The following is a 25,998-nucleotide window of genomic DNA, read 5'->3' as shown; positions in this document are numbered from 1 at the left end:
CGCCTCCCCCCTCTGCCCCTCCCCTTCCCCCCCCCCGCCCTCCCTTCCCCCCCGCCCTCGCCCCCGCCCTCCCATACCCCCCCGCTCTCCCCCCCTCCCTTCCCCGCCCTCCCCCTCCCCCCTCCCCTTCCACTCCCCCCTCCCTCCTCCCTCCCCCTCCCCTCCTCCCACTCCCCCCTCCCCCCTCCCCTCCCCTCCCTCCCCCTCCTCCCCTCCCCTCCCCCTCCCCTCCCTCCCCTCCCCTCCCTCTTCCCCCCAGTCGCTCTCTCTCTTCCCCCCAGTCCGCTCTCTCTCTTCCCCCCAGTCGCTCTCTCTCTCTCTTCCAACAACAACATTCCCTCGCAAAAGCCTCGGCACCGCCGGGCACTTCAGCTAGTCTATATATATAAATCGGTACATCTGTCTGTCTGTCTCGAAAGTTACAGGGCGTACCTACGCGCGCATTACCTCCAAAGAAAGCTTACGCTTCCGAGACGGTTTTAAGCGTATTTACGTTTCGGCCGGGCTAAAATCGCGCCCCGCGGTATCTGAAAAACCTTCAACATTCCGCTCATTAGCATCTCATTATCCGCTCATTAGCGACAGAGTGACCTCGAGCTCGACCAACTCGTACGCCGGGTTGCTGGCGTGTGCCGCCAGGCCAATCGGTGCGTGTGTGGCCGGGGCCTTATCGTTCTGAACCGAGGTGAGTCGCCGCCATCTTGAGTCCAAACTTTTCCTTTCTTTTTCCCGCTTTCTGCGTCTTAAAAAAAAAACGTTGCTTTTAAAACACATATTGTTTAAAAAAAAAATGATTTAGAAAGTAATTAACTTATCTAATCGCATTAATTTTCCTACCTTTCCCCGTTTTTCCAGGTAGGCCTAGAAGCCTCGGCGTCTCCTCCGCACCCACGCCCGAGCTAGGCACCTCCCGGCCCCACTCGAAGCTGGAGGGCCGAGCCTCAGCCCAGCGCCGCTAGGGTGAGCATGCAGCAGGAGCTGAGACGCGGCGTCTCTCTCTCTCTGGCTCGGCCCGGGGGCGGGGCTTGGTCAGCGTCACGGTTACCCTGGCAACCGGGCCCGCCGGCCGAGCCAGAGAGAGACGCCGCGTCTCAGCTCCTGCTGCGCGCGCAATCGGCGGTCTTCACCTCGGGGGGGGCCGCGACCCTCGGTGGGGGCCCCCCGCCCTCCCTCCCCCCCTCCCCCCGCCCTCCCTTCCCCCCCTTTTTCTCCCCCCCTCCCTTCCCCCCGCCCTCCCCTTCCCCCCCTCCCTTCCCCCCCCGCCCTCCCTTCCCCCCCGCCCTCCTTCCCCCCTCCCTTCTCCCCCCCGCCCTCCCCCATCCCCCCCTTCCCCCCTCCCCCTCCCCCCTCCCCTCCCCCCCTCCCCTCCTCCCCTCCCCTCCCTCTCTTCCCCCAGTCGCTCTCTCTCTTCCCCCCAGTCGCTCTCTCTCTTCCCCCCAGTCGCTCTCTCTCTCTCTTCCAACAACAACATTCCCTCGAAAAAGCCTCGGCACCGCCGGGCACTTCAGCTAGTCTATATATATAAATCGGTACTTCTGTCTGTCTGTCATTCTGTCATTCTGTCATTCTGTCTGTCATCGCGTGTGCGTCTGTCGGGTATGCGCTCGAAAGTTACAGGGCGTACCTACGCGCGCGTTACCTCCAAAGAAAGCTTACGCTTCCGAGACGGTTTTAAGCGTATTTACGTTTTGGCCGGGCTAAAATCGCGCCCGCGGTATCCCAAAAACCTTAACATTCCGCTCATTAGCATCTCATTATCCGCTCATTAGCGACAGAGTGACCTCGAGCTCGACCAATCGTACGCCGGGTTGCTGGCGTGTGCCGCCGGGCCAATCGGTGCGTGTGGGGCCGGGCCTTATCGTTCTGAACCGAGGTGAGTCGCCGCCATCTTGATTCCAAACTTTTCCTTTCTTTTTCCCGCTTTCTGCGTCTTAAAAAAAAACGTTGCTTTTAAAACACATATTGTTTTAAAAAAAAATGATTTAGAAAGTAATTAACTTATCTAATCTCATTAATTTTCCTACCTTTCCCCGTTTTTCCAGGTAGGCCTAGAAGCCTCGGCGTCTCCTCTGCACCCACGCCCGAGCTAGGCACCTCCCGGCCCCACTCGAAGGCTGGAGGGCCGAGCCTCAGCCCAGCGCCGCTAGGGTGCGCGCGCAGCAGGAGCTGAGACGCGGCGTCTCTCTCTGGCTCGGCCGGGGGGCGGGGCTTGCTGAGCATCCAGCCGGCCGTCTCGCACAGCCGCAATCGGCGGTCTTCACCTCGGGGGGGGGGGGGGCCGCGACCCTCGGGGGGGGGGCCGCGACCCTGGGGGGGGGGGGCCGCGACCCTCGGGGGGCCGCGCGCAGCGCAGCAGGAGCAGCTGAGACGCGGCGTCTCTCTCTCTGGCTCGGCCGGGGGGCGGGGCTTGGTCAGCGTCACGGTTACCCTGGGAACCGGGCCCCGCCGGCCGAGCCAGAGAGAGACGCCACGTCTCAGCTCCTGCTGCGCGCGCAATCGGCGGTCTTCACCTCGGGGGGGGGGGGGCCGCGACCCTCGGCGGGGGGGGCGCGACCCTCGGGGGGGCCCCGCCCTCCCTTCCCCCCTTTTTCCTCCCCCCCTCCCTTCCCCCCCTCCCCCTCCCCTCCCCCCTCCCCTCTCCCACCCCTCCCCCCTCCCCCTCCCCTCCCCCCTCCCCCTCCCTCCCCTCCCCTCCCCTCCCCCCTCCCTCCCCTCCCCCTCCCCCTCCCCTCCCTCCCTCCCTCTCTTCCCCCCAGTCGCTCTCTCTCTTCCCCCCAGTCGCTCTCTCTCTTCCCCCCAGTCGCTCTCTCTCTTCCCCCCAGTCGCTCTCTCTCTTCCCCCCAGTCGCTCTCTCTCTCTCTCTTCCCCCCAGTCGCTCTCTCTCTCTCTTCCAACAACAACATGCCCTCGAAAAAGCCTCGGCACCGCCGGGCACTTCAGCTAGTATATTTATAAGTAGGTGTGTATAGATATATATTGTGTGTGACATAAGAAAACTACTAGGCACTTGGTCTGAGTATTAAACAAGGCTTTAATCAACTGTTTTTCAACATGGGGATCTAGTTGTGTCCTTCACTAGTTCCTGTTAAGGAATGTCCTGAGCAAGCCGGGCCCGTGCCCGAGTATTTATACTCTCCCTGGACAGCGCCACCAGCAGGCCGCCCAGTATAATTTCATAAGTCATTTCCATATGAATGACAAGATTCATGTCAGTGTGTATATAATATGTACGTGATGTTCTTTCCCCTTGTTTGCTTCTCTGGTTCCAATCACTGCCTCCTTCCTACAGACTTCGGTTTCCTAAGGTTCACACTGAGGAGAGGCCATGGCTCAGCTCGCCCAGCCCCTGCCCTGTCGCCCTACGGTGTGCCATGATGGGCGAGGGAATGAAGCGCTGCAGGTGCAGCACAAGCAAGGTTCCCTACATCACCGACCTGGAATTTGACACTTTCATCCAGAGGCCGACTCCGGACGTCCAGCAGCAGATCATCCTTGTCTGCGTGGTGTCATCACTGCAGCCCAAGCCCATGGCCTGTGAGAGTATGATCCAAGAGCTGTACGAGCAGAAGAACAGGAACCGAAAACGGCCGTGTGTGGAGGTACAGTCAGCTGCCCCCCGCCCAGCCCATGTCTGAATCGTTGATGGGAAATATTGGGATAAGGTCCTGCTCCCTCTGAATCCATCAGTTCATGATGGAAATGTAGCATAAACCCACCACTCTTGTGAACCCACGACGGGGGCGGTTTTGAGGCTTCCCACCTGGCGGAAACAGGGCTTTGGCACTCTGAAAATCGTGGGGGAGAATTTAACCGCCCGTTCCTGCCCTCATTGTGGCCGTCGCCGTTTTGCCAGGGTCCTCAAAACAGGCGGCCAACAAGCGAACGCGCGGCTAATTCCGGTATTTAAATCGGGGCTCCCTGATGTCAACAGGGCCCTGACGCCATTTGAGGACACAACCGGACGGAGTGTGTGTTGTCGCACTGCGTCCCCCGGCCCCACCCAGCGGGCTCCCCCCCGGGCCCCATCCAGCGGGCTCCCCCCCCGACCCCACCCAGCGGGCTCCCCCCCCGACCCCACCCAGCGGGCTCCTCCCCGCCCCACCGGCCCCCACCCAGCGGACTCCACCACCCCCCCCCGGGCCCCACCCAGCGGGCTTCCCCGCCCCCCGGGCCCCCACCAGCGGGCTCCCCCCCGACCCCACCCAGCTGGCTCCCCTGGCCCCACCCAGCGGGCTCCCCCCCGCCCCCCGGCCCCACCCAGCGGACTCCCCCCCCCCCCCCCGGCCCCACCCAGCGGACTCCCCCCCCCCCCCCCCGGCCCCATCCAGCGGGCTCCCCCCCGGCCCCACCCAGCGGGCTCCCCCCCCGACTCCACCAGCGGGCTCCCCCCGGCCCCACCCAGCGGGCTCCCCCCGGCCCCACCCAGCGGGCTCCCCCCCCGACTCCACCCAGCGGGCTCCCCCCGGCCCCACCCAGCGAGCTCCCCCCGGCCCCACCCAGCGGGCTCCCCCCCGACTCCACCCAGCGGGCTCCCCCCGGCCCCACCCAGCGGGCTCCCCCCCGACTCCACCCAGCTGGCTCCCCCCGGCCCCACCCAGCGGACCCCCCCCCCCCCCCCGGGCCCCACCCAGCGGGCTCCCCCCCGGCCCCACTCAACGGGCTCCACCCCGACCCCCACCCAGCGGGCTCCCCCCGGCCCCACCCAGCGGACCCCCCCCCCCGGGCCCCACCCAGCGGGCTCCCCCCCCGGCCCCACTCAACGGGCTCCACCCGGCCCCACCCAGCGGGCTCCCCCCGGCCCCACCCAGCGGACCCCCCCCCCCCGGGCCCCACCCAGCGGGCTCCCCCCCGGCCCCACTCAACGGGCTCCACCCGGCCCCACCCAGCGGACTCCCCCCCCCACCCCCGGCCCCGGCCCCACCCAATGGGCTGCCCCCCGGCCCCACCCAGCGGGCTCCCCCTGGTGCACTTGTTTCCCCCACAGCACACCAGCTCCATGCTAATGAGGTCAGATCGGCCAATCCCCTTGGCCCAACCCCCCCCCGACAAAAACCACATGGAGGAAATGTGATGTTGACACAAAGTCTTACAACAATTAAAGAAAGACTTGCATTTATATAGCGCCTTTCACATCCCAAAGTGTTTTACAGCCAATGAAGTCCTTTTGAAGGTATTGTTGTAATGTAGGAAACACGGCAGCCAATTTGCGCACAGCAAGATCCCACAAACAGCAATGTGATAATGACCAGACAATCTATTTTAGTTATGTTGATTGAGGGATAAATATTGTCCAGGACACTGGGGAGAACTCCCTGCTCTTCTTCGAATAGTGCCATAGGATCTTCTACATCCACCTAACGTCTCATCCAAAAGACGGCACCTCCGACAGTGCAGCACCGAGGGAGTGTCAGCCTAGATTTTTGAGCTCAAGTCTCTGGAGTGGGACTTGAACCCACGACCTGCTGACTCCGAGGCGAGAGTCACAACTGACACTGATTACTGTATTATAGTAACAGTGATTCACAGACCTGCAGTAGAATTATTGCTGTAATATTAACACTATACTGCTAAAATAAGTGGCGGTGTTTATGCTCCACACGAGCCTCCTCCCACCCCTCTTCATCTCAGCCCATCATCATATCCTCTGTTCCGTTCTCCCTCGTGTTCAGCTTCCAGCTTCCCCTTAAATGCATCTCCGCTCTTCGTCTCACCCACTCCCTGTAACAATAACTGTCTTGTTGGCCTCTAGTGGACATAACTATATTGCAAATCAAAGCCACAAGCATGCACTCATTTACCCCCCAGCCTCATAAACATCAAAGTTATTAAAATGGGGAAGGAAAGACAACTTCTGTGGAAGACAATCTTCTTTTTCTTGTTTGTAAGAAGTTGTTTCTTGAACACTTCAACACCCTTCGTTCCCTTTCGATGTTATACAGTGAACACAGGAAGTGGACACATGAAGCGAAGCATTCACATCCCATCACATCACCACAGGAGGTCCCGCTGTAAATCAGCGCAGTTACAATCCCTCGACTCTTCCCCTAATTGTTTAAATGTGAGTTAGTATCATTCAGAATGAGACTGGCTGAAGGAAGGGAGAGGGGTCGGGGGAAGGGAGAGGGTCGGGGGAAGATGGTTGGGGGGAGGGAGGGGGAGAGGGAAGGAAAGGCGGCGGGGGGCGTGGGAGAGGTGTCAGGGGAAGATGGTGGGGGGAGGGAGGGGGAGAGGGAAGTGAAGCGGTGAGATGGGAGAGGGGTCGGGGGGATGGGAGATTCCTTTCATTCTCCCTTCCCACAGACTCCCTCTCCGACTGATACCCGAATCACTTCAGTCACTAAAAAAACTATCCCTCTCCCGCTTGACTTTGCTGACACTGTCCACTCCCACTGCCTCTGGGCAGACAGTTCCTTACGGTCACCGCCCTGTGCGTGAAATAGTTAAATCGAAATTGTTCACCTTTCCTCCTCTGAGCTTGACTCCAGGTATCCTGGTCACACGATGATCACGTCAAACATTATGGTTCCGATTTCAGCCTCGGCATCCCTTCTGACCCTGAGCCGGGCTTTAAACTACACCTCTCCTCTGTCACCAAGACCACCTCTGCACATCGTTAACCTCTGCCCCTATTTCCGCCCCTCCACTGCAGAAATCCTGATGCGTGTCTTTGCCACTTCTAAGCTCGTCTATTCCGCCTCCCATTCTCCTCCCTCCATAAGCTCCAAACTTCTCCAAAACCTTGCTACCTGTTTCCTGTCCCTCGCTAAGTCTCGCTCGCCCAGCACCCCCATCCTCACTGGCCTATGCCGGCTCCCTGTCCCCATACACAATAACATTTAAATCCTCATCTTAATCTATCATTCTTTCTATGGCCCCTCCATATCTCTACCATCTTTTCTAGCCCCACAACCCCTCTCAAATGCTTCGATCTTTTTAATATTTTGTTCTCAGGGTGTGGGCAATGCTGGCAGCATTTATTGCCCATTCCTAATCAATGAGCCAACCATGTAGTGTGGGACTGGAGTCGCCTGTAGGCCAGGCCAGCGAGTTGCGGTCGATTCTCTTTGCTGAAGGACTAATCGCCAGATTTATTGAATTCCCAACTTGGCATGCTGGGATTTGAACTCGCAACCTCCAGGTTACTGGTCCAGTACCGTGACCACAGCCACTCGGCTATCGTACCCAGCTCATCTGCCCCCAGCCTGCCATACACTCCTGCTCTCTTCACCTCACCATTTATTCACCTTGGCCCTGATCTCTGGGACTCCCTCCCTCCCTTCCACCTCGCACTCCATCTTTAGGAACCTTCTCAAAACTCATCTCTTCAACCAAGAAAGAAAGACAGACTTACATTTCTATAGCGCCTCTCACGGCCTCAGGACGTCCCAAAGCGCTTTACAGCCAATTAAGTCCTTTTAAGTAATAAAAACAGAAAATGTTGGAGATACTCAGCAGGTCAGGCAGCATCTGTGAAGAGAGAAACAGAGTTAACGTTTCAGGTCGATGACCTTTAGTCAGAATTGAAACGTTAACTCTGTTTCTCTCTTCACAGATGCTGCCTGACCTGCTGAGTATCTCCACCATTTTCTGTTTTTATTTTAGATTAACAGCATCTGCAGTATTTTCTTTTTGTATAAGTCCTTTGCAGTGTTTTTTTCCCCTCCCCTTAATTAAGGTTTTTTTTTCTTTTACGCCGCCCCATAGCTGGGGGGGACCATCACCAACCCATTACTGGGGTGTGATACTACACTTGATCTTAGCCAAAAGGCCGAGAAGCAGTGTTGTATTATATACTCTGCACCTCTGACTCAGCACTGCACTGGAGTGTCAGCCTAGATTTTTGTGCTCAAGTAGGACTTGAACCCACAACCTTCTGACTCGGAAGCAAGAGTGCTACCCACTGAGCCACAGCTGACACGTCAAGCTTGGGTCACCCTTCCTAACCTCTCCTTCCTTGGCTTTGTGTCCATTTCCTATGGGTAAACCCCTAGGGCTGTTTGTAAAGGTGTTACGTAAATGCAAATTGCTGTTGATAACCTTATCATCCCAGAAGATACAGCTGTGTGACTGATGAATTGCTGTGAGATGATGTGTCTGTGCTTACACACAGCAAGTCTAATGGTATTTCCTGTTTACAAGTAGTGTCGGCTCGACTCATTCCGAATGATAAAGTACGACATCAGCACGGCAAATGAGTACTCGGGTCAAAGCTCTGTGTTACTGGTGGAGCGGCACAACGTAACTCCCGGCATGTTCCTGGTAAGAGAGGAAGTTGGGTGTGTGGGAACTGAAGGAATGAATTGATCATAAGCGTAAAAAAAAATTGCACCAATTTATTCTGATTGCAATTCATTAGAAATGCAAACTCTGCTCCAAGAATGTCTCTCGGCAGCTTTAATCTGCACAGCGATCGTCGGAGCAATTGTCTCGGGTCCCCAGCTCTGGTTGGGTGTATTCTGCAAGGATTTTGTCACATGACCTCCAGCTGCCCCGCCCCCACGCTCCCGCCATTGGTTGCCTGGCACGTCCATCATGGTGGGGCCCCGCCCTCCCTCGCCAATTGGAAAGTGAGCAGTGACGTAATAAAACTCACTACACACTTGGTTTGAGTATAAAGCAAGGCTTTAATCAACTTGTTTCAGAACATGGAGGTCTAGTTGTACTTCACTAGTTCCTTGTCTTACAAAATGTCCCTGGACAAGCTGGGCCCACGCCCGAGTATTTATACTCCTTGGACGGCGCCACCAGCTGGCCGTCCAGCGTTATTTCACAAGTAGTTTCTTGATGAATGATGAGATTTATAACAAACAGACTGATTGGATGATTTATTTTTCCCATCTCCAATATTTTTATAACTAATAAACCAAAGTGTTCAAAGAAAATGAAATGTTTAAAGCCCCTGTGGTTTCTCTCCCTGGCTGCTGCTCCCAGCAGTGTCCTGGGGATTAATCTTCAATTCCTGGAGTCTCCTGGGCAATCCCGGAGGGTTGGCCACCCTTGTTTTGTCTATAATCGATGTCAGCACCTGGTGTGTGTGGTACTCATTCAGCAGATGGACCATGTCTCTTGCCGCAGGGCCGCGAGGGATATACACACAGGGAGCTTCTAGTTTTCTTGCTTACTGTAATCTGCATCTTGTACTGGAATTTCGTTTTGAAGATCATATTTTTCATGGCTAATTAGATTTGCTAGTAAACCTTCACGGTAAGTGCACTGAAGATAAAACAGAGTCTTGGGTTTCTAATTCAGTGGCAGCAGATTCCGATCCCCAGTGACCGAACTGTACAGTTTTAAAGAAAAATAAAGTCTTACATTTCTGTAGCGCCTTTCATGACCCCAGGGAGTCCCAAAGCACTTTACAGCCAATGAAGTACTTTTGTAATGTAAGAAATGCGGCAGCCAGTTTGCGCACAGCAAGATCCCACTAACACCAATGAGATAGACGTTTTGTTTGGTGTTGGTTGAGGGATAAATATTGGGCAGGACACCGGGGAGAAATCCCCTGCTCCTCTTCAAAATAGTGCCACGGGATCTTTATGTCCACCTGAGAGGGCAGACGGAGCCTCATCCAAAAGACGGCACCTCCGACAGTGCAGCACTCCCTCAGAGTGTCAGCCTAGATTTTTGTGCTCAAGTCTCTAGCATGAGTTTTGAACCCACAACCTTCTGACTCCGAGGCGAGGGTGCTACCCACTTTTTTTTTTATATTACTTTATTGAACATTAAGAACATTTACAACATCGTGATCATTACATTGTATGATACAAATCAATTCCACCGCTCTGCACAGCCATTCCGCCACCACATTTTAACATCAAAACCTGAAGTTTAATTTGTCACCTGTAACATATATTAATCGATTGTACTTTAAAAATTGGTTGTAAAATACTGTCCTTAAATTCCTTTCTGAATAAAACATCCACAGAGCCTTATAATGGTCTTTTAGCTTATATTTAAAATACTCTTTTAGATTGATTCTCCTCCCCTTAAAAAACAGAGCATACCTTCTTTGTACAATCACGAATCTAGCCAAACTGAACATTAAATTAATTGCCGCTCCGCTAGACTCGGGCAGACTCTCCTGCAATCCCCATCTCAAAATTGAGTCCCACGGGATTCCCATTCTCGCTGTTCGGTCCCCACCCAGCAAAAAAGCTTCACACAACTGTCGAACATAGTACTTAAAGTCATTTAACTGCGGACATAACACCAGTAAATGGGACAGAGTCTCATCCCGTGTCCCACACATTGGGCAAGTTGCCGCCTCCACTCGTCCAATCTTGCACAAGACCGTCATGGTAAAAATCCGGTTATGAGCCAATTTGAAATCCAGTTCAATCCATTCTGGGCATTTAAAATTCGCCCACACTCCCTTCCAAATCCTGTTGAAGTCCAGCTGTGGGTATATACTCTGCCAAAACTCCTGACCAGCAGGTGTCTTGAATCTCCATTCTCTGAATACCTCATAGAAATCTCGAGTATTACAGTTGTCAAATTGGACCAACTCTCCCCCTTTCTCCAGTACAAAGCTTGGAAAAGCAGGATGCATTTGACTTCCTTTGGAGATTTCCGCATTTATTTCTTCCATCCAATCCTGTGGCATTGCCCTCACAATCTTCTCATACATGATTCCTATTGCTTTTCCTTCTACCTCCTGATCCTCCTCCCACACCATGTCCCTCACTATCGCTTCTGGCAACCAACCTGGAATCACCTCGTATAATACATCTTTCACCGATATAATCCCAGCTTTTATAAAAGCTTGATTAAATAAAACCTCTCCTTCGATGTTGACCCACCTGTTCAAAAATAAAGGCTGTTCTAAAAATTCCTCAGCCCCCTTGGGCATAAACTGCACACTTTTAAAAAATTGAGCCCAAGTCTCTACAGCCCCCTTATAAAACCTAGGGAGAAGTTTAATCGATTTCAAAAACATATTATTGTATTCCATATACAATATCCCCTGCCCTCCTATCCCACTTCATTTAAAAAAATGCTCAAAACAACTCTTCCAAAAACTTGAATTTGACTTCTGAAGAAATCTCTTCACCCATTTGATTCTAAAGGATTTTTTCTTCAAATCAATATCTGGGAAGTTGAGTCCTCCCTGATTTCTCCGTCCAATGATGGTATTGTAAGCCACCAAGGCTGGTTTCCCTTCCCATAAAAACCTCACACAAGCCTCTCGGATGGATTTTTATGCCCACTCAGGAATATCCTCCACCATCAATAAGTACCATAGCTTAGATAGCAGGAGAGCAGACACCACTGTCGCTCTTCCTTGCACTTTCAACCACCTTCTTTCCCATCTTCCCAAAATCTTTTAAATTTTCATAACCTTCGGTTCCCAATTTAATCGATCCACTTCTTCCCTGTCTTTCTTGCACCCCATATGCACCCCCAGAACTTCCAAAACCTCCACCACCTTAAAGGGTCATTCCCCCAACCATTCCCCCCTACCCCTCCCTGCAACCAGGCATTGGGACTTACTATAATTCACTCTGGCACCTGAAGCTCTACAATATTCCTCCACAACCTCCATAGCTTTCCTCACTGACTCTCCATTTCTCAATGTTAAGGTTGTGTCATCTGCATATTGGTGTATCACCGACACCAGCCCAGAACTGGGTACCACAATCCCAACTACACCTTGTTTCTTTCGCATCATGTAACCTAATGGTTCTGCTACCAATGTGTACAGCAGTGGGGACAGGGGACAACCCTGTCTCACTGATCTCTGTATCGGAAAATACTTGGATAAAAAACGATTACATTTAACACAGCTAAATATGTTTGAATAAAAAATCCTTATCCACTGAATGAAATTTTCCTTGAAACCAAATGCTTCCAAAACCTTCAATAAAAACTCATGAGAGACCCTATCAAAGGCTTTCTCTTGATCTATCTTTAATACATAAGCCTCCCTCCCACTCTCTTCCATGAGCTCTATCGCATCTCGGATTGAGACCACAGAGTCTGCAATGTCCCGGCCAATGACTCCATAGGACTGAGAGGGCCAAACTATCTGTGGTAACACCTCCTTCAAACGATTTGCCATAACCCTCGCCAAGATCTTATAATCCACATTTAATAGTGTGATGGGCCTCCAATTCTTCAGATCCCGTCTATCCCCTTTATTTTTATAAGCTAAGTTTATGATACCTCTCCTCATAGATGGGGCCAGGCTTCCCTCAATTTTAATTTCCTTAAAAACTTCTAAGAGCAATGGACTTAAAATCTCGAAAAATTCCTTATAAAATTCTGCACTTAGTCCATCGGACCCTGGGCTTTTCCCCCCCTTCATTCCACTTATTGCTATTTTTATTTCCGCTAATCCTACTTCTTTATCACACATGCTTCTCTCATCCTCCTTTAAACCCTTTTCAATAAAAGCAGTAACCTTCTCCATCTCCAAATTGGAAATGTCTTCTTTTGTATATAGCTCTTGATAAAAGCTGCTAGCTGCCTCCAAAATCTCCTCACTTTCATGAATGATCTTCTCCCCAACCTTCAACTCCTCAATTAACGATAATCTCTGTCGCAGCTTCTCTTGCTCTAGAAAATATCTAGTGCATCTTTCGCCCTCCAATGCATCTCTAGCCTTTGCACGGAGAATGGCCCCTTGCATTTTTCAGCTTGCAATAATTCCCACTCTTCCTTTAGCACCCGGAACTTAGTCTCCGCTCCCTTATCCCCTCCGCCAACTGCTTTACAGACATCCGTAAACCTTTTGTTTATATTCTCTTCTCGATGCCGGTTAGCTGCCGCCCTCTTTTTCCCATAACATACCGAAAAAACTTTTAACTCATATTTGAAATTGTCCCACCAAACTCTTCTTTCTTTCAAGAACAAAAGTTCCTTCTGAGCATTCTTTATTATATTTATAATCCCTTCTTTATAAACACTTTCCTTCAGGTATTGATTGTTTAAAATCCACACCTCTGAACCGATCTTAACTCTGCTGTTCCTAATTCTAAGAACCAAAGCCGAGTGATCACTAAAAAATACTTCTTTATAATAAATCTCCATCACCTCCGAACTTAACCCTTCCCGCATTAATACAAAATCTATTCGGCTCCGTTTTAAAACATCACCCACCCAACCTGCTCTGGAGAACTCCCTTTTTATGGGGTTCCGGTCCCTCCATAAGTCTCTCAAATTTAAATTTGCCATCATTTTTATAATCATCCCTCTGGAGTTATCCTCGTTAAAGGTCATCTGGGCTGAAATGTCCATCCAAGATAAAAATACATTAAAATCCCCCACTATACAAGGATTTTCCACCCCTGCCACTTCAGTGAATAACCCCCGAAAAAACTCGCGACGCTTGCAATGGTCGTTCGGTGCATAGATATTAAAAAGATCACAATTAAATCCCTCCAATTTTACCCTTAGCCGTAAAAATCTCCCCTCAGTGTCCTTGTCCACCAAGGCAACGTTCTCTTCTATGGATGGACTCACCAAGACAGCCACCCCTCTACAGTTATTGTTTGCACAACTTGCAAACACCTCTCCCTTCCAAACCTTCTGAACTCTTTCTAGAATATCCTCATCCCAAAAGGTTTCTTGCAGACACAAGTCCGTGCCTTTAAAACCCTGCAACAACTGCTGCAATTTCTTCTCACCCCTCAGTCCGTTCACATTAATCGAGACCAATGTAATCATGGCTCCAAAGAAGGGAAGTATGCCTGATAATCTCCCCATCATTTAATCTCTGGCTCTTCCCTCCTCTCATGCTCCTTCCCAACTTTTCGGGCAGCTGTTGCTTTTTCCTGCAGCCTCCGGCTCTTTTTCCCCTCCTGTTTGACCCCTCCCTGCTGTTTCAGCCTCTTCCTTGCCTTAAGTTTGGACCCAGGAGCTGCCCTTTCTCCCTCCTTCTGCCCCTCACTAACCTTTCCCTTTCCACATGATGCCACCCCACCCCCGACTTCCATGTCTCTGTCCCCCTCTAATTCCTCACACTCAAGCTCTTCTGCAACCCCCTGTGCCTGCTCCCCGTCAGATACTTCATCTCCCATAGAGAGTCTTCCTGCTATCGCAGTTTCTCCCACTGTGCCGCCCCCTTCGACCACGTCTCTACCTCTGACCCTTGCACCTTGTTCCCTCACTCCATGGGACAATGGCGCACCTAAATTGTTCCCTTCTGATGTCTCTATCTCGCCGATCCCATCCTGCTGTCCCTTTAAGGCTCCTGCCTCTTGCACCCTCTCCCCGCCCTGCCCCCTCCCGCTCACCAAAATATCCGACTCCCCACCTTTCCCCGGAGCACTCACTTCCACCACACACCCCGCTCCTGCCTCCTCTCCCCCCGCAGACACCAGACTCCCCAGGGGGATCCGAACTGCACTAAGGCTCAAGTCTGCACTTGACCCTTGCTGCCCGCTGCTGTCTTTGTTCCCCTCCATAGCACTCGCCGTGTTTTCCGCCATCTCCATCTCGATCTCCGCTCCGCCAACCTCTGCCTCTTCCTGTGCTCCTTTTTCCTTCATTTTACCGGCTGTGTCCTCCGACTGCACCACACCTCCGGCCGTTCCACACTCCTCGCCTGCTCCTTCTCCCATCTCCTCATCACTCATTTCGCTCCCTTCTGCCACACACTCACAGCGGGCGGGGCGTTTACGACACACCCCACAGCTCTCCGCCTTGCTCTCCCGACTCACCACAATTGTAACAATACAAATCAGGACAGTTTCTCACGAGATGGTCATGTCCCAGACAATAGTAACACACCTTTACTTGGTTATCGTGCAGCACACGAAAGTACTGTACTCCTTCCAGTGTCTCGAACTTCATACTGTAAGGCAAAGACCTCACCCCCTCTGGGAACCGCACCTTTACATACCGGGTTCCGTCTGCTACCCGTGTTCCCGGATAGTACCTCCTCTTTATTTCGGAACAGATTTTAATGTCCCATGACTCCAACTTTTTGCTCAGCACTTCGTCCTCGCTGTACACAGGCAAGTTCAAAAATGAAACCACCACCTCCTCTGAATATAGCAGAGTCACCTCCAAAAATTTCTCCCCAACTTTCAGACTGAGCAGCAGTTTTTCCACCTCCTCACGGCCACTGACCGTCACCTCAAATCCCACATTTGGTTTTGGTCGGCAGGCAAAACAGCTTCCCTCGCCACAGTCCTCATGAACCGCCTGGATTATATCCCAGGCTCGAATCTTCTTATCTTCACATTGCACCACCACCGTATTTTCTTTACCAAACCTCCTGAGGTCCTGGCCCAAATCTTTGGGCCTTTTTTTTCCCCTTCCCACCACAGTTTCTTCCCTAATAAAATTCCTCTCGGGAATATTGTCCTCTGAGGGGCCCGGCACTCCGGACCCCTCAGCAGCCATCTGGCTGTTTTTTGTGGGCCAAAAAGGCCCTAAAACCTGAAAACAACACCCCAAAACCCACCACCAACTTTTTACAAACCTCCCTCCACCACCCAGCTGCAATCAGGCAACCAGTAACACCTGGCTCACTCCTAGCCCCTCCCACCTAGAGAGTGCCACCCACTGAGCCACAGCTGACAGCTAGTTTTTGTCATCAGATTCATTGACTATAAATATTCTTTTCAATACGGCACACCGTTAAGGGGCTAGATTTTCCTCAACTGCTCCCCAGGAAGGGGAGGGTGAGACTTCCACCTGGAAAATTCCTCTCTGACCCCGTCAAGTGATCAAAACCAGTCCAGGAGATCAGAGTAACCGTGTGATCACATTAATGGGGTGGGCTGGTGGGCCTCAGCTCCCTGGTGTCACTAACACGGGGCAGCATGCTGATGCGACAGCCGGTAGCTTTCTCTGCTGGGGCAGGTAGTAGGCCTCCCCGCCCAATTTCCTTTGGGGCAGTATAACAGAAGAAGATTCAGGCCAAAGAGTTTAGTCACACTGACAGCACTCCCTGCTGACACTCTGGGCCTGTATCTCAGCAGCTCGGGGTGAAGGAGGTCACCTTCCTCGCTCTGGAACTGAACACCCCTCATTTTTGTTTAAATTGGCAACATTTGTAAGTATGATTGTCGCCCCCTCCTGTTCGTTGGTGCACACAGCAGGAGTTCAGTGACGGGTGCTGTCCACATGAACAGAGCCGTTGTCACAAGCAGCTAAAACACCGTCCTCAAGCCAGAGGCCGTGCCGAAAGTGCAATATTGAAAGTATTTAGAGTCATTTTTGTTCACCATTCTTACCAATAACATCCCACAAATAACAATGAGACGAGTGACTGGCTAATCTCTCTTTGGTGATGTTGGTTATGGGAAGAATGTTGGCCTAGACACGGATAGCTCCTCGCTTAATTCAGCCTTGTACATCTGCATGTGTCTGTCTATCCGTCTATCTATCATCTGCCTGTATCTATCATCTGCCTGTATCTATCTATCTATCATCTGCCTGTATCTATCATCTGCCTGTATCTATCTATATCTGTCTATCCGTCTATCTATCTATAAATGTATATATCTATATGAGGCAGGATTATTGGCATTCAATTTCAAATCTGTTGTAAGATAGCCACCAAGTTAAGTGGAATTGACATGGGAAGAAACGAGCTTCACAAAGCACTGGCTTCAGTTTTCCCACAGAGTTCGGACACGAACCCAGCTACCACTTCTAACATGAACAGGAGAAACTCCTCCCGTATTACGGTGTGGTTCTCACCGACAGGCCCAGGCTGCCTATTGTTCCCACCGAGTCCCACACCCTGCACTCTGGTCATTGAAAGGATTCCAAGATAAAGTGTATCCGAGCTGTGTGAAGGGTTCTGACCTCCCCGGGATCAGCCCACTCCCAGCCACTCCCACAAGCTGCAGAAGATTTTTTTTTACAAGTTCTACACTTTTGTTTTAATCGGGAATTTGTGTGCGCAAAGTGAGGAAGTGCGATTTGTTCTGGGAATGGAACACTTCCACTTTGGCACCACTCTCAAAGCTCCTCTCTCTGTCCTACATGCGGACTAAGCACATCGTAAAAATAACACCTCCTGCTGCATCAGCGGGAGTGTTCCCAGTTCCCACTCACTGGCTTCCCTGAGCAACACTGCTCATTTGTGTTAAATTCTGGGCAGTGTTGCGCTAGCTAGAGGATGCAGCTATTAGGACAGACGGAGCAGGCTGGGGCTCCTTTCTCTGGAAAGGAGAAGACTGCGAGTAGAGCTGATCGAGGTCTTTAAATGATGAAGGGGTCCGACAGGGTAAATGTGGAGAAACTGTTTCCACTTGTGGCAGAGTCCAGAACAAGGCGACATCAACATAAGAGAGCCCCTAACAGATCAAATAAAGAATTTAGGAGGAATTTCTTTACCCAGAGAGTGGTGAGAAAGTGGAGCTCGCTACCACAGGGAGTGGTAGATGCATTTAAGGGGAGGCTTGATGCAGTCATGAGGGAGAAGGGATACAGGGCAGGATAGGACGAGGTCATTAGAGTGGGAGGAGGCTGGTGTGGGGCATAAACACCAGCATAGACCAGTTGGGCCGAATGGCCTGTAGATTCGATGTAATTCTACGTAAGGTGCTCACTGTCACGGGGACTGGGCTGATACTATCAAACCTATTTCACATCAGGCCTTGCAGGTGGCAGAGAGACAGAGTGAGAGTGAGTAGGAGAGAGAAAGAGAGAGGGCGGAGACTCGATGCCATCAGTTTGTACAGGATTTCAATGAGGTGAAAGGCGGCGATCTAACCAGCCCACCTTGATATGAACCTGCAAAAAAGGACAGGGAAAGATTGGCTGGTCAGTGGAGCCTGTCCCACCCAGGAGGGTGCAACCTACACCCACCATCACCCACCCTGCCCCCTGCAACCGCGCAATCCCCTGGGAGAGGGAAATAATCGGAGAGAAAAAAAACCCAAAAGCAAAATACTGCGGAAGCTGGAAATCTGAAGTCAAATGCTGGAAATACTCAGCTGGTCAGGCAGCATCTGTGGAGAGAGAAACAGAGTTAATGGGCTGGATTTTCATTGAGGAGGCGGGTAGGAGGCGGGACTACAACTTTCGGGGTTGTAGTCCCGCCTCCATCGAGTTCTAGCCAACTCACGCGATTTTGACTTGATTGACCTTGTTGAGCCCGCCCAGCGGGCCACCCGGCAACAGGTGACATCACAGATTGATATTTTATCTGTCAAGACCTTTTGACAGATTGAAATATCAGCGTTTGACAGCGGTTTGAAGCCGTCAAACACTGACAATCTGTACTCCAGGTTAATTCCTTCCTCTCAGGATGATTTAGAAATCTCCCCGGAACAGAAAGCTGAATGCTGGAACTTGTGACAGCTCGCGGCCATTCTGCTTTCTGTGCTGGTGAGATGAGGGACTCCCGAGACCTGAAGGAAGGAAGGCTGTAAAGGTAAGTAAAACTTCTTTAAACACTTTACACACACCAAACACACTTACCTCTGCACTCATGCACCCATCACTCACCTGAACACCGGACATCTCGACCCCTCCAAGCCCTTCAGCCCGACGGCCCGCCTCGCTAACTTGGCGTGGTTTGGAGCTGTCGGGAATCCCACATTTCACCAATGAAAATAGGGATTAGGCTAAAAACTGCCTGTTAACTACCTGTTAACAGGCAGTTAATTGGCACTAATCCCCTTCCCGCCTCGGGGAGGCGGCTCCCAGTGCGGGGCGGGTACCCGCCTCCTTTGAAACTGGCATGGAGGCGGGATGGGTTCGTGCCCCCCGATTTCGGGATTTTAACCCCCCGCACGCCTCCAATCCCGCCTCCACGGCCCAATGAAAATCCTGCCCAACGTTTCAGCTCGATGAACTGGAGAGAAAAAAAAACCTTTGGCCAATTTGGTACAAATTCCTCTCCAGCCCACGTCCCTCCCACTGTTTTATTTAAAGCAACGTTCCACAGAAATCCTTTTCATTTTGGAAAAATGTCCAGGTGGCAATCTGTTAGTTGAGTAATGAGCTGGAGATTAAAGAGAGGGTCAGCTATGTAACATTGTATGATCAAAGTAAAATCATCGGCGTGTCCCTCACACACACATCGCACTGCCCACCGGGCCTTGGGTAAACATTGGCTTCATGTATTAACAGGAGAAGGATCCCGTGTTAAGAGGAATGGTTTGCGGGGGAGACAGAGCGATGCAGCTGGTTCCCAAGGCACAGCTGCATCTGTGGTCATTCCAACAGCTTCCTGCCGTATGTGAAGCCCACCTTCTTTCAGTGGGCTTGGCAGTCGTTCAGCTGGTGCGGGAGCAGAGCCTCAGCTCGGTACTGAGAAAAACAAGTTTCAAATGACAGCCCTGCACATGTGTTTCCGTTCTGTGCACGAATAATCAGAAGTGAGTGGGTTTATATTGCGCAGTTCACCAGTAGCACACAGGACTGCAATAAAATCCCTACACTCTGCAGAGGTCAAAAACAACGCCATCCCAGAGAGCTGAACTGGGCTGAACTACTGTGCATTCTTCACAGTACCGTTAGCATCCGAATGTAACCCTTTCATGCATCAAAGTACAATGTTTATACATAACAGACTACCTCAGCTAACAGCAATTTATTGACAAACTGTTGTATTTGTTCAGAGTTATATCGATCAGATTATAGAAACTGTCAGTTATACTGTACAGCAATTCAGCAAAGCTGTACTGTGTCTGTGTGAGTAAGTGTGCGTGTGTAAGTATGAGAGTCTATCGGATGAGATGTTAAACCAAGTCTGCTTGCTCGGGTGGACGTAAAAGATCCCATGGCAGTATTTCGAAGAAGAGCAGGGGAGTTATCCCCGGTGTCCTGGCCAATATTTATCCCTCAATCAACATAACAAAACCAGATTATCTGGTAATTATCACATTGCTGTTCGTGGGAGCTTGCTGTGCGCGAATTGGCTGCCGCGTTTCCTACATTACAGCAGTGACTCCACTTCAAAAGTATTTCATTTGCTGTAAAGCACTTTGGGACATCTGGTGGTCGTGAAAGGCGCTATATAAATGCAAGTCTTTCTTTCTTTCTATCTGTGTCTGTATGTGTGAGTGTAAGTGTGTGTATACATGTGCAGTAATACCAACTCTCACGAATTAATCGCGAGACTCGCGAATTTTAATGAAAATTTAGCCCAACTTGCGATTTCACGATTCAACTCTGAAAAGTCATGATTTTTTTTCTACTTATCTTCTCCAGGTTTCCTGTTCTCACTATCACTCCCGCCACTATTTATCACTGGCAATGTTCGTTTTAATATTTTTTTGGGTGCGCGGCCCCTTTAAGGGGCTGTGGCAACCCATTCAAAATATCGCACATGCGCAGTTTTTCCTGTTTAACAGTCGGTGACCCGGCTGGGTGGGAGCTGTGGCGCTTAAAGGGAACATTGGTCACTAGTATTCCTGAAAATACCGACTTCAGCAAACCAACTGCCCACTGAAGGCCACCTTTACACGGCTACCTGGGGCGGGGTGGGGCAGGGCAGAAGGGTACGGACCAGGGAGTTTAAAAGAAAGAAAATAAAGATTTGTATTTCTATAGCGCCTTTCACGATCACCAGACGTCCCAAAGCGCTTTACAGCCAATGAAGTACTTTTGAAGTGTAGTCACTGTTGTAATGTAGGAAACGTGGCAACCAATTTGCGCACAGCAAGCTCCCACAAACAGCAATGTGATAATGACCAGATAATCTGTTTTAATGATGTTGATTGAGGGATTGGCCCTAGGACACCGGGGAGATCATCTTTGAAATAGTGCCATGGGATCTTTTACATTTAACCGAGAGAGCAGACGGGGCCTCGGTTTAACGTCTCATCTGAAAGACGGCACCTCCGACAGTGCGGCGCTCCCTCAGCACTGCACTGGAGTGTCAGCCTAGCTTTATGTGCTCAAGTCCCTGGAGTGGGGACTGTGAACCCACGACCTTCTGACTGAAACGGGATTGTTTTACACCTGGGCAATACAGAAGAGGCCGCTCGGAGGGAATGCCCGCCAGTCCGCGCACGTGCGCAGTCGCCTTCTTTTGGCTCCCTCTGTCGTCAGTCACAGCGGCTGCTGATAAACATGGTGACGGGAAGCCCGGCTGGGGAGCAATTGCTCCAAGCGGCTGGGGCTGGACTGGAGGGACATGGAATATCTTCAAAGTGACATAAATGTTTACGATGTCCCATAATTCTCTCCTAGAAGAGGTGTGCCAGTGGAATGAGGAGATGTGTATGAGGAAGACGGGACCTGTTCTCCCTGAACTTGGCATATCCTTCAACTCTTTTATTTGAAGTTTGTTTTTAATTTATTCATGGGATGTGGGCGTCGCTAGCAAGGCCAGCATTTATTGCCCATCCCTAATTGCCCTCGAGAAGGTGGTGGTGAGTCGCCTTCTTGAACCGCTGCAGTCCGTGTGGTGAAGGTGCTCCCACAGTGCTGTTAGGGAGGGAGTTCCAGGATTTTGACCCAGCGAGGATGAAGGATCGGCGATATACTTCCAAGTCAGGATGGTGTGTGACTTGGAGGGGAACTTGGAGGTGGTGGTGTTCCCATGCGCCTGCTGTCTTGTCCTTCTAGGTGGAAGAGGTCGCGGGTTTGGGAGGTGCTGCCGAAGAAGCCTTGGCGAGTTGCTGCAGTGCATCTTGTAGATGGTACACACTGCAGCCCCGGTGCGCCGGTGGTGGAGGGAGTGAATGTTTAAGGTGGTGGATGGGGTGCCAATCAAGTGGGCTGCTTTGTCCTGGATGGTGTCGAGCTTCTTGAGTGTTGTTGGAGCTGCACTCATCCAGGCAAGTGGAGAGTATTCCATCACACTCCTGACTTGTGCCTTGTAGATGGTGGAAAGGCCATGTGTCTGCCCATTTCACCAGGCTGTCCATGTCCTCCTGAAGTCTGTTACTATCCTCCACATTGTTTACTACATTTCCGAATTTCATTTCTGTAGTACTGATTTGTTATTACCAAAACTGATAAATACAAAGTTACTAGCAAACATGCTAGCAAAGTTAGCAAGTGAGAATCCCAAGTTAATAGAATGAGATAATGCATTTTAATGAAGATATGTGACAGGTAGTGAATTATGGGGTAAAGATTTATCATCAGTTATGGAAATCTGGACCAGGATCATCTCTGGGCTTGGCAGAGGAAACTCAAAGGCTGCATTTGCACAATAACTGCAGTGGCAGTGTCAGTAATTGGTTAGTCACGGCCAAATGCGTTTCCTGTCAGCGAGGGGTCAGGCCAGGAAAAAAATAGCAACTCACGATTTCTATACCAAATCTCATGATTTTAAGAGCTTGTCTCCTGATTTATGAGGCGGTGGGGTTGGTGATATTATATGTGAGTGGGTGTGTGTAGGTGTGAGTGGGTGTGTGTAGGTGTGAGTGGATGTGTAGGTGTGAGTGGGTGTGTGTAAGTGTGAGTGTGTGTGTAGGTGTGAGTTGATGTGTAGGTGTGAGTCTGTAGGTGTGAGTGGGTGTGTGTAAGTGTGAGTGGGTGTGTGTAAGTGTGAGTGTGTGTGTAGGTGTGAGTGTGTGTGTGTAGGGGAGTATGTGTGCGGGGGGGTGTGTGGGGGTGTGTGTGTGTGTGTAGGTGTGAGTGGGTGTGCGTAGGCGTGAGTGTGCGTAGGCGTGAGTGGGTGTGTGGTGGTGTGAGTGGGTGCGTGTAGGTGTGAGTGGGTGTGTAGGTGTGAGTGGGTGTGTGTAGGTGTGAGTGTGTGTAGGGGAGTGTGAGTGTGTGTAGGGGAGTGTGTGTGTGTAGGTGTGTGTAGATGTGAGTAGGTGTGTGGGTGTGTGTAGGTGTGTGGGTGTGTGTAGGTGTGTGTGTATGCGTGAGTGAGTGTGCGTAGGCGTGAGTGTGTGCGTAGGTGTGAACGTGTGTGCGTAGGTGTGAACGTGGGTGTGTGTAGGTGTGAGTGGGTGTGTGTAGGTGTGAGTGGGTGTGTAGGTGTGAATGTGTGTGTGTAGGTGTGAGTGTGTGTGTGTAGGTGTGAGTGGGTGTGTGTAGGTGTGAGTGTGTCTGTGTGTGTGTAGGTGTGAGTGTGTGTGTAGGTGTGAGTGTGTGTAGGGGAGTGTGAGTGTGTGTAGGAGTGTGTGTGTGTGTAGGTGTGAGTGTGTGTAGGGGAGTGTGAGTGTGTGTAGGGGAGTGTGTGTGTGTGTAGGTGTGAGTGGGTGTGTGTAGGTGTGAGTGTGTGTGCATGTGTGAGTGAGTGTGCGTAGGCGTGAGTGTGTGCGTAGGTGTGAATGTGTGTGCGTAGGTGTGAACGTGGGTGTGTAGGTGTGAGTGGGTGTGTGTAGGTGTGTGTAGGTGTGTGTGTAGGTGTGAGTGGGTGTGTAGGTGTGAATGTGTGTGTAGGTGTGAGTGTGTGTAGGTGTGAGTGTGTGTAGGTGTGAGTGTGTGTAGGTGTGAGTGTGTGTGTAGGTGTGAGTGCGTGTGTGTAGGTTTGAGTGTGAGTGTGTGTGTGTAGGTGTGAGTGAGTGTGTGTGTAGGTGTGAGTGAGTGTGTGTGTAGGTGTGAGTGGGTGTGTGTAGGAGTGGGTGTGTGTAGGTGTGAGTGTGTGTAGGTGTGAGTGTGTGTGTAGGTGTGAGTGTGTGTGTGTAGGTATGAGTGTGTGTGCAGGTGTGAATGTGTGAGTGGGTGTGAGTAGGTGTGAGTGTGTGTGTGTAGGTGGGTGTGCGTAGGCGTGAGTGTGTGCGTAGGCGTGAGTGTGTGCGTAGGTGTGAATGTGTGTGTGTAGGTGTGAAAGTGGGTGTGTAGGTGTGAGTGGGTGTGTAGGTGTGAGTGGGTGTGTAGGTGTGAGTGGGTGTGTGTAGGTGAGTGTGTGAGTGGGTGTGTATGTGTGAGTGGGTGTGTAGGTGTGAGTGTGTGTGTGTGTAGGTGTGTAGGTGTGAGTGGGTGTGTGTAGGTGTGAGTGTGTGTAGGTGTGAGTGTGTGTGTATGTGTGAGTGAGTGTGCGTAGGTGTGAATGTGGGTGTGTAGGTGTGAGTGGGTGTGTGTAGGTGTGTGTGTGTGTAGGTGTGAGTGTGTGTGTGTAGGTGTGTGTGTGTGTAGGTGTGAGTGGGTGTGAGTGTGTGTAGGTGTGAGTGTGTGTAGGTGTGAGTGTGTGTAGGTGTGAGTGTGTGTGTGTAGGTGTGAGTGAGTGTGTGTGTGAGTGGGTGTGTAGGTGTGAATGTGTGTGTAGGTGTGAGTGGGTGTGAGTGTGTAGGTGTGAGTGTGTGTGTAGGTGTGAGTGAGTGTGTAGGTGTGAGTAGGTGTGAGTGTGTGTAGGTGTGAGTGTGTGTAGGTGTGAGTGGGTGTGTAGGTGTGAATGTGTGTGTAGGTGTGAGTGGGTGTGAGTGTGTGTAGGTGTGAGTGTGTGTAGGTGTGAGTGAGTGTGTAGGTGTGAGTGTGTGTAGGTGTGAGTGTGTGTGTAGGTGTGAGTGAGTGTGTGTGTAGGTGTGAGTGGGTGTGTGTGTAGGTGTGAGTGGGTGTGTGTAGGAGTGGGTGTGTGTAGGTGTGAGTATGTGTAGGTGTGAGTATGTGTAGGTGTGAGTGTGTGTGTGTAGGTGTGAGTGTGTGTGTGTAGGAGTGTGTGTGTGTAGGTGTGAGTGTGTGTGTAGGTGTGAATGTGTGAGTGGGTGTGTGTAGGTGTGAGTGTGTGTAGGTGTGAGTGTATGTGTAGGTGTGAGTGTGTGTGTGTAGGTGTGAGTGTGTGTAGGTGTGAGTGGGTGTGTGTAGGTGTGAGTGTGTGTGTGTAGGTGTGTGAATGTGTGTGTGCAGGTGTGAGTGTGTGTGTGTAGGTGTGAATGTGTGTGTAGGTGTGAGTGTGTGTGTAGGTGTGAATGTGTGAGTGGGTGTGAGTAGGTGTGAGTGTGTGTGTGTAGGTGGGTGTGTGTAGGCGTGAGTGTGTGCGTAGGTGTGAGTGTGTGTGTGTAGGTGTGAAAGTGGGTGTGTAGGTGTGAGTGGGGGTGTGTGTGTGTATAGGTGTGAGTGTGTGTGTAGGTATGAGTGTGTGTGTGTGTAGGTTTGAGTGGGTGTGTGTAGGTGTGAGTGTGTAGGTGTGAGTGTGTAGGTGTGAGTGTGTAGGTGTGAGTGTGTAGGTGTGTGTGTGTAGGTGTGTGAATGTGTGTGTGTAGGTGTGAGTGGTTGTGTAGGTGTGAGTGGGTGTGTGTAGGTGTGAGTGTGTAGGGGAGTGTGAATGTGTGTAGGGGAGTGTGTGTGTGTAGATGTGAGTGGGTGTGTGTAGGTGTGTGGGTGTGTAGGTGTGTAGGTGTGTGGGTGTGTGTAGGTGTGAGTGTGCGTAGGCGTGAGTGTGTGCGTAGGCGTGAGTGTGTGCGTAGGTGTGAACGTGTGTGTGTAGGTGTGAACGTGTGTGTGTGTGTAGGTGTGAGTGGGTGTGTGTAGGTGTGAGTGGGTGTGTAGGTGTGAATGTGTGTGTGTAGGTGTGAGTGTGTGTGTAGGTGTGAGTGTGTGTAGGGGAGTGTGAGTGTGTGTAGGAGTGTGTGTGTGTGTGTAGGTGTGAGTGTGTGTAGGGGAGTGTGAGTGTGTAGGGGAGTGTGTGTGTGTGTAGGTGTGAGTGGGTGTGTGTAGGTGTGAGTGTGTGTGTAGGTGTGTGTGTAGGCGTGAGTGTGTGTGCATGTGTGAGTGAGTGTGCGTAGGCGTGAGTGTGTGCGTAGGTGTGAATGTGTGTGCGTAGGTGTGAACGTGGATGTGTAGGTGTGAGTGGGTGTGTGTAGGTGTGAGTGTGTGTGTAGGAGTGTGTGTGTGTAGGTGTGAGTGTGTGTAGGTGTGAGTGTGTGTGTAGGTGTGAGTGTGTGTGTGTAGGTTTGAGTGTGTGTGTGTGAGTGTGTGTGTGTGAGTGTGTGTGTGTAGGTGTGAGTGAGTGTGTGTGTAGGTGTGAGTGAGTGTGTGTGTAGGTGTGAGTGGGTGTGTGTAGGAGTGGGTGTGTGTAGGTGTGAGTGTGTGTGTAGGTGTGAGTGTGTGTGTGTGTAGGTATGAGTGTGTGTGCAGGTGTGAATGTGTGAGTGGGTGTGAGTAGGTGTGAGTGTGTGTGTGTAGGTGGGTGTGCGTAGGCGTGAGTGTGTGCGTAGGCGTGAGTGTGTGCGTAGGTGTGAA

The 25,998-nt window shown here is 51.3% G+C and overlaps 1 protein-coding gene across 1 annotated transcript in view; it reads left to right on the top strand.

The window, feature by feature from the left end:
- Positions 1 to 25,998, top strand: part of LOC147105476 (uncharacterized) — a 225,548-nt gene that overhangs the window by 156,281 nt on the left and 43,269 nt on the right. The window contains exons 15-16 of the mRNA XM_086009876.1: positions 3,290 to 3,599; positions 8,143 to 8,259. Coding sequence (XP_085866002.1) covers positions 3,290 to 3,599; positions 8,143 to 8,259 — 427 coding nt within the window. The remainder of the gene's footprint in view (positions 1 to 3,289; positions 3,600 to 8,142; positions 8,260 to 25,998) is intronic.

Source organism: Somniosus microcephalus, chromosome 17, assembly GCF_052327205.1.
Source record: "Somniosus microcephalus isolate GS21.2 chromosome 17, FLI_Smic_1.0, whole genome shotgun sequence".
Lineage (NCBI taxonomy): Eukaryota > Metazoa > Chordata > Chondrichthyes > Squaliformes > Somniosidae > Somniosus > Somniosus microcephalus.
The sequence above is the reverse complement of the archived record's forward strand: the minus strand, read 5'-3'. Positions and strand labels throughout refer to the sequence as shown.